This window comes from Babylonia areolata, chromosome 28 (genome assembly GCF_041734735.1).
Source record: "Babylonia areolata isolate BAREFJ2019XMU chromosome 28, ASM4173473v1, whole genome shotgun sequence".
NCBI lineage: Eukaryota > Metazoa > Mollusca > Gastropoda > Neogastropoda > Buccinidae > Babylonia > Babylonia areolata.
Window position 1 is genome coordinate 1,615,328 of NC_134903.1, and position 15,964 is coordinate 1,631,291.

A 15,964-nucleotide genomic window follows, 5' to 3' on the forward strand; every position below is an offset into this window, starting at 1 on the left:
AGTTGACATATTTTCATCAGTTAACTGTTGTACTTATCTGCGTACATATGTTTTTTTTTATTTTGCATGTTTGTATGGATGGGTGGAGATATGAATGCATGTTGTTTTTATAATATCTTATGTATGTATCCGTATGTATGTGTTTGTGTATAATGTATGTATATAGGTGGGTAGGTATGTAGGTATGTACCATAATTTTTGGCCTATATGGTGCTACTTTTTTTTTTTATCTCTGACCCCTGCGTCTTATTGGTTGTATGCACCCTGTCTGTGTCTGAAAACTAAATTCTGACCACCAGGTGGGGCCACCTGATACCACAGACTCAGTAACGACAACATTGTTGATCACAACGAACGGTCACTATTGCACTGAGCAGCAAAGCTTCAGTATAACCGCTGGTCGATTTGACGTGGTTCATGTTCAGCATCAAATCAAATTGAAACCAAATGGCACACTACACCACATTTCAGCCTAATGTGATGGCGGTTCACCCAACAGGCCATGAAGAAAGAGCAGTGTGTGAGCAGGGGATAAAGTTATGGCGTGAGAGCAGAGTGAACTGATCATTTAAAGAAAGCAGAACGCAAAGCAGAAAGGTGGATGGGACTGAAAGCAGGGCCAGCAGACAGGATTCTGATTGAACAGGTTAAGGAACAGGTTAATGAACAGGTTAAGGAACAAGTTAATGAACAGGTTAAGGAACAGGTTAAGGAACAAGTTAATGAACAGGTTAAGGAACAAGTTAATGAACAGGTTAAGGAACAGGTTAATGAACAGGTTAAGGAACAAGTTAATGAACAGGTTAAGGAACAGGTTAAGGAACAGGTTAAGGAACAAGTTAATGAACAGGTTAATAAACAGGTTAAGGAACAAGTTAATGAACAGGTTAAGGAACAGGTTAAGGAACAAGTTAATGAACAGGTTAACGAACAGGTTAAGGAACAGGTTAAGGAACAAGTTAATGAACAGGTTAAGGAACAGGTTAAGGAACAAGTTAATGAACAGGTTAAGGAACAGGTTAAGGAACAGGTTAATGAACAGGTTAAGGAACAAGTTAATGAACAGGTTAAGGAACAGGTTAATGAACAGGTTAAGGAACAAGTTAATGAACAGGTTAAGGAACAGGTTAAGGAACAAGTTAATGAACAGGTTAAGGAACAAGTTAATGAACAGGTTAACAAACAGGTTAAGGAACAGGTTAAGGAACAAGTTAATGAACAGGTTAACGAACAGGTTAAGGAACAAGTCAATGAACAGGTTAAGGAACAGGTTAAGGAACAAGTTAATGAACAGGTTAACGAACAGGTTAAGGAACAGGTTAAGGAATAAGTTAATGAACAGGTTAAAGAACAGGTTAAGGAACAGGGTAATGAACAGGTTAAGGAACAGGTTAAGGAACAAGTTTATGAACAGGTTAAGGAACAGGTTAAGGAACAGATTAACGAACAGGTTAATGAACAAGTTAACGAACAGGTTAAGGAACAGGTTAAGGAACAAGTTAAGGAACAGGTTAAGGAACACGTTAATGAACAGGTTAATGAACAAGTTAATGAACAGGTTAATGAACAAGATAATGAACAGGTTAAGGAACAAGTTAATGAACAGGTTAAGAAACAAGTTAATGAACAGGTTAAGGAACAAGTTAATGAACAGGTTAAGGAACAGGTTAAGGAACAGGTTAATGAACAGGTTAATGAACAGGTTAAGGAACAAGTTAATGAACAGGTTAAGGAACAAGTTAATGAACAGGTTAAGGAACAGGTTAAGGAACAAGTTAATGAACAGTGTACATTCCACTGAAGGCTGTACACAATTTTAGAATGTGTAACCCCCCCCCCCCCCCCTTTTTTTTTTTTTTTTAATAAAGAAAACAGAGCAGAAAATGCAGTAACAGAGCCAAGTCAGCAGGCAGACGATAACAAGTCGGATTCCAATCCAGTTTTCTGAAGATGACGTCACTACTTGGAAAACAAAGCCATAATGGAGCACTTTCACTTTGTGACAGACGTGGCTTATCTGATACGTGCGCTGTATATAAGTTCAACATTTTTTTTTCTTTAAATTCAGGGGGTGCATCTTATGCACTGCAGTGCCTTGTAGGCTGAAAATTACAGTATGTATGTATGTATGTATGTATGTATGCAGTCCAGGTGTGTTTCAGTAATAGCATGCATCTTTTATTGTTTTTAATTTGCTCCTTTTTTTTTTGCTGTTTTTGGCTAACATTTGTTTTTATACACAACATGAGTCTATATAATAAACCTGCGTTTTGGGTGTCTATGAGCATAAGTGCATGTATAGATATATGTGTGTGTGTGTGTGTGTATGTACGTGGTACACTTTGATAGATTAATTTCCTCTGGATATGCTTTGTCAACACCAAATTTGGCTTGAAAATTTATATTTGTATTTGTATTTCTTTTTTTATCATAACAGATTTCTCTGTGTGAAATTCGGGCTGCTCTCCCCAGCGCCACCCATTTTTTTGTATTTTTTCCTGCATGCAGTTTTATTTGTTTTTCCTGTCGAAGTGGATTTTTCTACAGAATTTTGCCAGGAACAACCCTTTTGTTGCCGTGTGTTCCTTTACGTGCACTAAGTGCATGCTGCACACGGGACCTCGGTTTATCGTCTCATCCGAATGACTAGCTTCCAGACCACCAGTCAAGGTCTAGTGGAGGGGGAGAAAATATCGGTGATTCGAACCAGTGCGCTCAGATTCTCTTGCTTCCTAGGCGGACGCGTTACCTCTAGGCCATCACTCCAGAAAATAGGAATAGATTCAGTTCTGTCCATGCAATTTGATTTTAAATGACAATGAACTTCTGGTCGGGGCATTTGTATGTGTGTGTGTGTGTTGTGTTTGTTTGTTTGTATGTGTGTGTTTGTGTGTGTGTGTGTGTGTGTGTGTGTGTGTGTGTGTTGAAATAAACCAAACCAAACAAACCAGGTCAGCCACAAAGCCCGCCTCACAATCCACTGTACGATACTGCATGATGTGAATTTTACAGGCACAGACATTGAACATGGGAGGGACATGGGTGGGGATGGAGGGGGAGTGTGGGGAGTGGGTGAGAGGGGGGGGGAGAAGAGAACCATGGCCACCGTAACCAAACTGACTGTGCGAAGAATGCGGGCAGAAGGCGGGGGCCAAGGGAGGCAAGCAGCCCAAGGGGAGCCAATCCTCGCCCGGCAGGGGCAAGGGAGGGAAGCCCAGCGGGTCGCAGACAGCCCACTCCGGATCCAGCACTGTGTCCAAACCCCGCCTCGTGTCCCCCCCAGACCCCAGCACCATCTCCACGGAGTGAGGCACTGAGGAGTTTTGGGGGGGTGGGGGTGGGGGGGAGGGTTGTACCGGTTTTTTACATACCCTTTACAGTCATCTCCATCACCACTTTTACCTTTTAACATGTCCCTTTACAATCATCTCCATCACCACTTTTACCTTTTAACATACCCTTTACAATCATCTCCATCACCACTTTTACCTTTTTACATACCCTTTACAATCATCTCCATCACCACTTTTACCTTTTTACATACCCTTTACAATCATCTCCATCATCACTGCAGAACCACTTTTACCTTTTTACATACCCTTTACAATCATCTCCATCACCACTCCAGAACCACTTTTACCTTTTTACATACCCTTTACAATCATCTCCATCATCACTGCAGAACCACTTTTACCTTTTTACATACCCTTTACAATCATCTCCATCACCACTCCAGAACCACTTTTACCTTTTTACATACCCTTTACAATCATCTCCATCACCCCTCCAGAACCACTTTTACCTTTTAACATGCCCTTTACAATAATCTCCATCACCACTCCAGAACCACTTTTACCTTTTTACACACCCTTTACAATCATCTCCATCACCACTTTTACCTTTTAACATGCCCTTTACAATCATCTCCATCACCACTCCAGAACCACTTTTACCTTTTTACACACCCTTTACAATCATCTCCATCACCACTCCAGAACCGCTTTTACCTTTTTACATACCCTTTACAATCATCTTCATCACCACTCCAGAACCACTTTTACCTTTTTACATACCCTTTACTATCATCTCCATCATCACTGCAGAACCACTTTCACCTTTTTACATACCCTTTACAATCATCTCCATCACCACTCCAGAACCACTTTTACCTTTTTACATACCCTTTACAATCATCTCCATCATCACTGCAGAACCACTTTTACCTTTTTACATACCCTTTACAATCATCTCCATCACCCCTCCAGAACCACTTTTACCTTTTTACATACCCTTTACAATCATCTCCATCACCACTCATGAATTGCTTTTACATAGAACTGTTTTTTTTACATATCCCAGAAGTGTATGTTGTTTGTTTGTTCCCCCCCCCCCCCAGGTCAGCGGAGTACAAGGCTGCCATTGGTTCCCTGGTGCGTCAGTTCAAAGGCAACTTCAGCACCGTGGTCATCCCTTGCTACGTTGCCTCCGGCTCCACCGGCAACCCTGGAGAGCTGCCGTACAGGTGGGGGGTTACCTCCCTTGTCACTGCTGTTGCTTCTTCTTTTTCTGCGTTTAAGACCTGTACACTGGGGTGCCTTCTCCTAGGATTAAAAAAAAAAATGATTAAAAAGGAAAGGAAAATTATTTCAAAGGATGCATGTTATGAAATTACATGGAAGGACCTAGAAAAAAAAAAGGACTGAAAATTGCACAGTACACAGTATTTTTGCATACTTGTTTTGTTTGAATAATATTTATTATAAAACAAATAGAGAAAGAAAACACACACAAACACACACACACACACACACACACACACAAGGATGATCATGTATCTTATCTGTCTGTGGTGTATGGCACATACACACACATACACACACACACACACACACACACACACACACACACACACACTTAATGCACACTGTTATATGAATGTGTATTTAGATCACCTTGCTACAAACTGACAATAAACCAGTGAACAGAATGGTGATGTTGACGTGTGATATCCCCCCACCCCACCCCCCACCACCCCCACCACAGCATCCACAACACTCTGTACCTGGAGGTGCACTGCCCGCTGGTCAAGCCAGAGCTGGTGGTCATCTCCGACAACGGCAGCAACGTGGTGGACTTTGGTGAGGTGTCCATCGGTCAGCACACCTCCCGCTCCATCACCATCCAGAACATCTCCAGCCGCACTGTGGAGGTGAGGACAGACAGACAGACAGACAGACAGATAGATAGATAGATAGATTGATAGATAGATAGATAGATACCATCCAGAACATCTCCAGCCACACCGTGGAGGTGAGGACAGACAGACAGACAGACAGACAGACAGATAGATAGATAGATAGATAGATAGATAGATAGATACCATCCAGAACATCTCCAGCCACACCGTAGAGGTGAGGACAGATAGATAGATAGATAGAGAGAGAGAGAGAAAGAGAGAGAGAGATAAGATAGTTAGAGAGATAGATAGCATTCAGAACATCTGCAGCTACACTGTGGAGATGAGGATAGAATACAGTAAACAGACAGACAGACAGACATGCACATAACATGATGATATATGTTGAAAGGCATAACGTGTACAATACAAAGACAATGAAGGGGATAAGGGAGAAAGCCAAACATGAAAGAAAGAAAAACAACAACCAAAATAACAAAAGATGTGGTGGAGAAACAGAGAAACAGGCAGGTGGACAGATGCAGAGAGAGAAGGAGGTGGGGGGTGGGGGGGGGGGGGGGTAGAGGCGGTAAGTGTTGACACTGGCCACCAGCCATCTCAGCCACCTCCAGACAGCTTTTGGAGTTGTCGTGAGCACACAGATGAGATGGATGGCTGGTCCAAATTTGGAACTCTGTAACGGTACTGGTATTGTGAATCCCAATAACATTTGTTTCTTCTGTCTGAAGAGTGCCATAGCTGACAGCAACTGGCTGCTTCTGAAGTGTGTTGCTGTGTCAGGCTGACAGCAACTGGCTGTGTCTGACTGAAGTGTGTTGCTGTGTCAGGCTGACAGCAACTGGCTGCTTCTGAAGTGTGTTGCTGTGTCAGGCTGACAGCAACTGGCTGCTTCTGAAGTGTGTTGCTGTGTCAGGCTGACAGCAACTGGCTGCTTCTGAAGTGTGTTGCTGTGTCAGGCTGACAGCAACTGGCTGCTTCTGAAGTGTGTTGCTGTGTCAGGCTGACAGCAACTGGCTGCTTCTGAAGTGTGTTGCTGTGTCAGGCTGACAGCAACTGGCTGCTTCTGACTGAAGTGTGTTGCTGTGTCAGGCTGACAGCAACTGGCTGCTTCTGAAGTGTGTTGCTGTGTCAGGCTGACAGCTACTGGCTGCTTCTGACTGAAGTGTGTTGCTGTGTCAGGCTGACAGCTACTGGCTGTGTCTGACTGAAGTGTGTTGCTGTGTCAGGCTGACAGCTACTGGCTGCTTCTGACTGAAGTGTGTTGCTGTGTCAGGCTGACAGCTACTGGCTGTGTCTGACTGAAGTGTGTTGCTGTGTCAGGCTGACAGCAACTGGCTGTGTCTGACTGAAGTGTGTTGCTGTGTCAGGCTGACAGCTACTGGCTGTGTCTGACTGAAGTGTGTTGCTGTGTCAGGCTGACAGCTACTGGCTGCTTCTGAAGTGTGTTGCTGTGTCAGGCTGACAGCTACTGGCTGTGTCTGACTGAAGTGTGTTGCTGTGTCAGGCTGACAGCTACTGGCTGTGTCTGACTGAAGTGTGTTGCTGTGTCAGGCTGACAGCTACTGGCTGTGTCTGACTGAAGTGTGTTGCTGTGTCAGGCTGACAGCTACTGGCTGCTTCTGAAGTGTGTTGCTGTGTCAGGCTGACAGCTACTGGCTGTGTCTGACTGAAGTGTGTTGCTGTGTCAGGCTGACAGCAACTGGCTGTGTCTGACTGAAGTGTGTTGCTGTGTCAGGCTGACAGCAACTGGCTGCTTCTGACTGAAGTGTGTTGCTGTGTCAGGCTGACAGCAACTGGCTGCTTCTGACTGAAGTGTGTTGCTGTGTCAGGCTGACAGCAACTGGCTGTGTCTGACTGAAGTGTGTTGCTGTGTCAGGCTGACAGCAACTGGCTGTGTCTGACTGAAGTGTGTTGCTGTGTCAGGCTGACAGCTACTGGCTGCTTCTGACTGAAGTGTGTTGCTGTGTCAGGCTGACAGCTACTGGCTGTGTCTGACTGAAGTGTGTTGCTGTGTCAGGCTGACAGCTACTGGCTGCTTCTGACTGAAGTGTGTTGCTGTGTCAGGCTGACAGCAACTGGCTGTGTCTGACTGAAGTGTGTTGCTGTGTCAGGCTGACAGCTACTGGCTGTGTCTGACTGAAGTGTGTTGCTGTGTCAGGCTGACAGCAACTGGCTGTGTCTGACTGAAGTGTGTTGCTGTGTCAGGCTGACAGCAACTGGCTGCTTCTGAAGTGTGTTGCTGTGTCAGGCTGACAGCAACTGGCTGTGTCTGACTGAAGTGTGTTGCTGTGTCAGGCTGACAGCAACTGGCTGTGTCTGACTGAAGTGTGTTGCTGTGTCAGGCTGACTGCAACTGGCTGCATCTGAAGTGTGTTGCTGTGTCAGGCTGACAGCTACTGGCTGTGTCTGACTGAAGTGTGTTGCTGTGTCAGGCTGACAGCAACTGGCTGCTTCTGACTGAAGTGTGTTGCTGTGTCAGGCTGACAGCAACTGGCTGTGTCTGACTGAAGTGTGTTGCTGTGTCAGGCTGACAGCTACTGGCTGTGTCTGACTGAAGTGTGTTGCTGTGTCAGGCTGACAGCAACTGGTTGCTTCTGACTGAAGTGTGTTGCTGTGTCAGGCTGACAGCAACTGGTTGCTTCTGACTGAAGTGTGTTGCTGTGTCAGGCTGACAGCAACTGGCTGTGTCTGACTGAAGTGTGTTGCTGTGTCAGGCTGACAGCAACTGGCTGCTTCTGAAGTGTGTTGCTGTGTCAGGCTGACAGCAACTGGCTGTGTCTGACTGAAGTGTGTTGCTGTGTCAGGCTGACAGCTACTGGCTGTGTCTGACTGAAGTGTGTTGCTGTGTCAGGCTGACTGCAACTGGCTGCTTCTGAAGTGTGTTGCTGTGTCAGGCTGACAGCTACTGGCTGTGTCTGACTGAAGTGTGTTGCTGTGTCAGGCTGACAGCAACTGGCTGCTTCTGACTGAAGTGTGTTGCTGTGTCAGGCTGACAGCAACTGGCTGTGTCTGACTGAAGTGTGTTGCTGTGTCAGGCTGACAGCTACTGGCTGTGTCTGACTGAAGTGTGTTGCTGTGTCAGGCTGACAGCAACTGGCTGTGTCTGACTGAAGTGTGTTGCTGTGTCAGGCTGACAGCAACTGGCTGCTTCTGAAGTGTGTTGCTGTGTCAGGCTGACAGCTACTGGCTGTGTCTGACTGAAGTGTGTTGCTGTGTCAGGCTGACAGCAACTGGCTGCTTCTGACTGAAGTGTGTTGCTGTGTCAGGCTGACAGCAACTGGCTGTGTCTGACTGAAGTGTGTTGCTGTGTCAGGCTGACAGCTACTGGTTGCTTCTGACTGAAGTGTGTTGCTGTGTCAGGCTGACAGCAACTGGCTGTGTCTGAAGTGTGTTGCTGTGTCAGGCTGACAGCTACTGGCTGTGTCTGACTGAAGTGTGTTGCTGTGTCAGGCTGACTGCAACTGGCTGCTTCTGAAGTGTGTTGCTGTGTCAGGCTGACAGCTACTGGCTGTGTCTGACTGAAGTGTGTTGCTGTGTCAGGCTGACTGCAACTGGCTGCTTCTGAAGTGTGTTGCTGTGTCAGGCTGACAGCTACTGGCTGTGTCTGACTGAAGTGTGTTGCTGTGTCAGGCTGACAGCTACTGGCTGCTTCTGAAGTGTGTTGCTGTGTCAGGCTGACAGCAACTGGCTGTGTCTGACTGAAGTGTGTTGCTGTGTCAGGCTGACAGCAACTGGCTGCTTCTGACTGAAGTGTGTTGCTGTGTCAGGCTGACAGCTACTGGCTGTGTCTGACTGAAGTGTGTTGCTGTGTCAGGCTGACAGCAACTGGCTGCTTCTGAAGTGTGTTGCTGTGTCAGGCTGACAGCTACTGGCTGTGTCTGACTGAAGTGTGTTGCTGTGTCAGGCTGACAGCAACTGGCTGTGTCTGACTGAAGTGTGTTGCTGTGTCAGGCTGACAGCAACTGGCTGTGTCTGACTGAAGTGTGTTGCTGTGTCAGGCTGACAGCAACTGGCTGCTTCTGAAGCACCCAGTCCCCAAGGGGTAGGGTGTTGGGGGGGCAGTGGGTGATTTGGTTTGAATAAATTTAAGAGACATTATCTTTTAGCATTTCACATGATTAAGAAAAAACACCAAGACAGTTTGATGGCTTTGAATCAGTTTGGAGTGCACTGCAAACATCATCATCATTTTAAACTCTTTCTTTTTTTTTTTTATCAACGTCCTTGGTTTCAAATTACTGTGAAAATAATTGTGATCTGCAGTTATTTAAAGAAAAACAACAATGATCACATTGATTAGATTGAAGAAACCATGTGACATTTAGCATCAGTTACGACAACAACAAATTGTGATTGTTAGCTTTTTACTTTTTAGTCTGTGATTGGTTTGAATCAGTTTTAGAAACATGATGATCTTCCACATTAGCAAAGTATTATGAGCTATTGCCATCAGGACGACGCTACAGAACTTTTAAGTTGAAATCCAGAGCTCTGAAGACTTTTATTCCACGTTCAATCCACCTTTTAAATTCTTGAGAACTCTGTGTGTGCGTGTGCGTGCGCGCACTCTCATGTGAGACGTGTGAAAGTCCGTGCATGATAGGCTGTACCTTTTTCTAGTTGTGGTGTGTGTGTGTGTGTTTGTGTGTGTGTGTGTGTGTGTGTGTGTTTACTGAGCTTAAAATGTGACAATTGGTTATAATGAATGTGCAATATGTAGGAAGAATAATGTGCAATATGCAGGATGAATGTACAATGAATATGTCTAATGCTAACGTCCATATTCTAAATATATTTCTGTTTAATAATTACGATGTAATAATTAATTGCAATGTTTTTAAAAGCGAATATGTGAAATGCTTTTATTTGAGAACATATGTTTATTACTCTTGTTTGATCAATTTATCTGCGTGTGTGGGGTGGGGGGGGGGGTGCGGTGCGGGTGTGTGCTGATTATCTGGTTGTGGTTTTCTGCAATTCATCTTTATTCTTATCTTATCTGTCTATTATAATCAATGTGCAGTATAGTAGGCTATGTTTATAATTATATTCAAATAATGTTTCTTAATTCTTTCTGTTTTTACATTAAGAATACTAGTTATTACCTGCAGTGTGTGGATGTATGTATGAAACGATGTATGTGATATTTTTTACATTTGTATCTTCGTAATATTTGTTGGGGCTGTTGTTGGCTTTTACAGTTATGGTCCCCATGTTGTTTACTTGTCTATGTTGTGATAATGCACCTGACCAAATTTCTCCAGGTGGAGATAATAAAGTTATTCTTATCTTATCTTATCTTATCTTCTTATCTTATTACTTACAATCAACAGCATTATGAGGTACTGTGGTGAAAAAACAAAACAAAACAACTTGTTTAATTGCTTCAAACAGATTTGGCAAAACTTGTGATCTTTTGACAGCTGAAGGCTTCCATACTGGACACGGCTGGACCCTTCCTGAGGGTGAACGCCCTGAGAATGCTCTCCCCTGGTGCCACGCACACTGTCATCATCTCCTTCACGCCCAGTCAGGGACGCATCGTGAGTACATACACAGTGTGGTGAAGCTTAGTGGTTTGTCTCCTCCCACCCTCTACACCCTGCTTGGGTGCATCTCCCTCCTTCTCTTCATCAAGTGTGTGCTCTTGTGTGTGGAGGGGTGTAGAGGGGGGAGGGGGCTTGGGGTGGAGGTGGGGGTGGGGGGACATATTTTGTGACTTTTTTTATGTGATCATTCATAAATATCTGCAGTTTATGGCATTGTCTTAGTGTTTTTAGATTTTTGTTTTTCCCTTCTATGCCCTCAAGTGCTGCAGTGTTGTATGATGCAGTGTTGTACAAGTATTGTTTATCTGTGAGGCACTTAGAGCCCCTGATATGGGGAGCTTGTCCTGTGCAGTGTGTTGTTATCATTATCATGATCATGATCATTATTACTCTCAGAGTGAAGAGCCCTGATATGGGGAGCTTGTACTGTACAGTGTGTTGTTATCATCATCATTATCATTATTACTCTCAGAGTGAAGTCCCTGATATGGGGAGCTTGTCCTGTACAGTATGTTGTTATCATTATCATTATCATTATTACTTTCAGAGTGAAGTCCCTGATATGGGGAGCTTGTCCTGTACAGTATGTTGTTATCATTATCATTATCATTATTACTCTCAGAGTGAAGTCCCTGATATGGGGACCTTGTCCTGTACAGTGTGTTGTTATCATTATCATTATCATCATCATTATCATTATTACTCTCAGAGTGAAGTCCCTGATATGGGGAGCTTGTCCTGTACAGTGTGTTGTTATCATTATCATTATCATCATCATTATCATTATTACTCTCAGAGTGAAGTCCCTGATATGGGGAGCTTGTCCTGTACAGTGTGTTGTTATCATTATCATTATCATGATCATGATCATTATCACTCTCAGAGTGAAGAGCCCTGATATGGGGAGCTTGTCCTGTACAGTGTGTTGTCATCATTATCATTATCATTATCATTATCATTATCACTCTCAGAGTGAAGAGCCCTGATATGGGGAGCTTGTCCTGTACAGTGTGTTGTTATCATTATCATTATCATGATCATTATCATTATTACTCTCAGAGTGAAGAGCCCTGATATGGGGAGCTTGTCCTGTACAGTGTGTTGTTATCATCATCATTATCATTATTACTCTCAGAGTGAAGAGCCCTGATATGGGGAGCTTGTCCTGTACAGTGTGTTGTTATCATGATCATTATCATTATCATTATTACTCTCAGAGTGAAGTCCCTGATATGGGGAGCTTGTCCTGTACAGTGTGTTGTTATCATTATCATTATCATTATCATCATCATTATCATTATTACTCTCAGAGTGAAGTCCCTGATATGGGGAGCTTGTCCTGTACAGTGTGTTGTTATCATTATCATTATCATTATCATTATCATTATCATCATCACTCTCAGAGTGAAGAGCCCTGATATGGGGAGCTTGTCCTGTACAGTATGTTGTTATCATGATCATTATCATTATCATTATTACTCTCAGAGTGAAGTCCCTGATATGGGGAGCTTGTCCTGTACAGTGTGTTGTTATCATCATCATGATCATGATCATCATCATTATCATTATTCCTCTCAGAGTGAAGTCCTTGATATGGGGAGCTTGTCCTGTACAGTGTGTTGTTATCATTATCATTATCATCATCATTATCATTATCATCATCACTCTCAGAGTGAAGAGCCCTGATATGGGGAGCTTATCCTGTACAGTATGTTGTTATCATGATCATTATCATTATCATTATTACTCTCAGAGTGAAGTCCCTGATATGGGGAGCTTGTCCTGTACAGTGTGTTGTTATCATTATCATGATCATGATCATCATCATTATCATTATTCCTCTCAGAGTGAAGTCCCTGATATGGGGAGCTTGTCCTGTACAGTGTGTTGTTATCATTATCATGATCATGATCATCATCATTATCATTATTCCTCTCAGAGTGAAGTCCCTGATATGGGGAGCTTGTCCTGTACAGTGTGTTGTTATCATTATCATGATCATGATCATCATCATTATCATTATTCCTCTCAGAGTGAAGTCCCTGATATGGGGAGCTTGTCCTGTACAGTGTGTTATCATTATCATTATCATGATCATGATCATTATTACTCTCAGAGTGAAGAGCCCTGATATGGGGAGCTTGTCCTGTACAGTGTGTTGTTATCATTATCATTATCATCATCATTATCATTATCACTCTCAGAGTGAAGAGCCCTGATATAGGGAGCTTGTCCTGTACAGTGTGTTGTCATCATTATCATTATCATCATCATTATCATTATCACTCTCAGAGTGAAGAGCCCTGATATGGGGAGCTTGTCCTGTACAGTGTGTTGTCATCATTATCATTATCATCATCATTATCATTATCACTCTCAGAGTGAAGAGCCCTGATATGGGGAGCTTGTCCTGTACAGTGTGTTGTCATCATTATCATTATCATCATCATTATCATTATCACTCTCAGAGTGAAGAGCCCTGATATGGGGAGCTTGTCCTGTACAGTATGTTGTTATCATTATCATTATCATCATCATTATCATTATCATTATCACTCTCAGAGTGAAGAGCCCTGATATGGGGAGCTTGTCCTGTACAGTATGTTGTTATCATTATCATTATCATTATCATTATTACTCTCAGAGTGAAGTCCCTGATATGGGGAGCTTGTCCTGTACAGTGTGTTGTTATCATTATCATGATCATGATCATCATCATTATCATTATTCCTCTCAGAGTGAAGTCCCTGATATGGGGAGCTTGTCCTGTACAGTGTGTTGTTATCATTATCATGATCATGATCATCATCATTATCATTATTCCTCTCAGAGTGAAGTCCCTGATATGGGGAGCTTGTCCTGTACAGTGTGTTGTTATCATTATCATGATCATGATCATCATCATTATCATTATTCCTCTCAGAGTGAAGTCCCTGATATGGGGAGCTTGTCCTGTACAGTGTGTTGTTATCATTATCATTATCATGATCATGATCATTATTACTCTCAGAGTGAAGAGCCCTGATATGGGGAGCTTGTCCTGTACAGTGTGTTGTTATCATTATCATGATCATTATCATTATCATTATCATTATCACTCTCAGAGTGAAGTCCCTGATATGGGGAGCTTGTCCTGTACATTGTGTTGTTATCATTATCATTATCATGATCATTATCATTATTACTCTGAGTGAAGTCCCTGATATGGGGAGCTTGTCCTGTACAGTGTGTTGTTATCATCATCATTATCATGATCATGATCATTATCACTCTCAGAGCGAAGCACTGACCTTCAGGAAGAAAAGCCAGACAAGGTATCAAAGGTCGTGAGTGCAACAGCCAAGTGGCTGAAGTGTTTGGAGTTTCAGTCTTTAGGAGCCTGTGTTCCAATCCCAGGTGCAGCAGTGCTTGCTGGATGAAGGGTGGAGGTCAGTGGTTGTTGTTTTTCTGATCTCCCAGGCCAACATGTGTTGCTAGACCTGCTTGTGCTGGAGTCCCCTTTATGTGTGTATGCATGCAAATGATCAAACTGTATCGCCCATGTCAGCTTTCTGTGGGTCATGGAAGAATAAGAACATACCCAGCATGCACATCCATGAAGACAGTGTATTTCGTACAGTATTTTCCACATCATTATGGCAGGGAAGAACAAGAACATACCCAGCATGCACATCCATGTAAACAGTGTATTTCGTACAGTATTTTCCACATCATTATGGCAGGAAGAACAAGAACATACCCAGCATGCACATCCATGTAAACAGTGTATTTCATCCTGTATTTTCCACATCATTATAGCATGAAGAACAAGAACATACCCAGCATGCACATCCATGTAAACACTATATTTCGTCCTGTATTTTCCACATCATTATAGCATGAAGAACAAGAACATACCCAGCATGCACATCCATGTAAACAGTACATTTCATCCTGTATTTTCCACATCATTATGGCACAAAGAACAAGAACATACCCAGCATGCACATCCATGTAAACAGTACATTTCGTCCTGTATTTTCCACATCATTATGGCATGAAGAACAAGAACATACCCAGCATGCACATCCATGTAAACAGTATATTTCGTCCTGTATTTTCCACATCATTATAGCATGAAGAACAAGAACATACCCAGCATGCACATCCATGAAGACAGTATATTTCGTCCTGTATTTTCCACATCATTATAGCATGAAGAACAAGAACATACCCAGCATGTACATCCATGAAGACAGTATATTTCGTCCTGTATTTTCCACATCATCATGGCAGGGAAGGAAGCCTGCTGAGGTTGTTAACTCCCCAGGGCTGAGTGAGTGAATGGATGAGCTGTCTTCTTTCCCACAGTTCTGAGAGTGGCTGAAGATCCAGACAGATGTGTCAACATTGAAAGAGTTAACTCATTGAGCCCTGCGCTTGAGCATTTCTTTGGCATCCAAGTTTGTCTCATTAAAACTGTTTTCACATTCTTACATAATATGTACATATGTACATTCTGACATTTGCACAAACTGCACAGAAAGGGAACCAACTCCCACAGTATTTCCAGATAGAACCACACAGAATTTGGTATTTTCTGCTGTTTTTTTCCACATCAACATGGGGCATGGAATCCTGCCAGGGTTGTAAACTCCCCAGAGTTGAAAGGGTTAATCAACGATGAACCATCTCCTTTCCCCTAGTTCTGAGAGTCGCTGAAGATACAGGCAGATATGTCAGCATTGAACGGGTTAATTAATGATGACCTGTCTCCTTTCCCCTAGTTCTGAGAGTCGCTCAAGATACAGGCAGATATGTCAGCATTGAACGGGTTAATTAATGATGATCTGTCTCCTTTGCCACAGTTCTGAGAGTCGCTCAAGATACAGGCAGATATGTCAGCATTGAACGGGTTAATTAATAATGACCTGTCTCCTTTCCCCTAGTTCTGAGAGTCGCTCAAGATACAGGCAGATATGTCAGCATTGAACGGGTTAATTAATGATGATCTGTCTCCTTTCCCCTAGTTCTGAGAGTCGCTCAGGATACAAGCAGATATGTCAGCTTTGAACAGGTTAATTAATGATGACCTGTCTCCTTTGCCACAGTTCTGAGAGTCGCTGAAGATACAGGCAGATATGTCAGCATTGAACGGGTTAATTAATGATGACCTGTCTCCTTTGCCTTAGTTCTGAGAGTCGCTGAAGATACAGGCAGATATGTCAGCACTGAACGG

The 15,964-nt window shown here is 43.2% G+C and overlaps 1 protein-coding gene across 4 annotated transcripts in view; it reads left to right on the forward strand.

Moving 5' to 3' along the window:
• Window positions 1-15,964, forward strand: part of LOC143301852 (cilia- and flagella-associated protein 74-like) — a 106,621-nt gene that overhangs the window by 71,565 nt on the left and 19,092 nt on the right. For 3 of the 4 annotated variants that reach the window (XM_076616265.1, XM_076616268.1, XM_076616269.1), the window contains 4 exons: window positions 3,142-3,305; window positions 4,397-4,522; window positions 5,044-5,209; window positions 10,621-10,740. In XM_076616265.1, the coding sequence (XP_076472380.1) occupies window positions 3,142-3,305; window positions 4,397-4,522; window positions 5,044-5,209; window positions 10,621-10,740 (576 nt within the window). The remainder of the gene's footprint in view (window positions 1-3,141; window positions 3,306-4,396; window positions 4,523-5,043; window positions 5,210-10,620; window positions 10,741-15,964) is intronic. The other variant, XM_076616266.1, reaches the window with a different exon arrangement.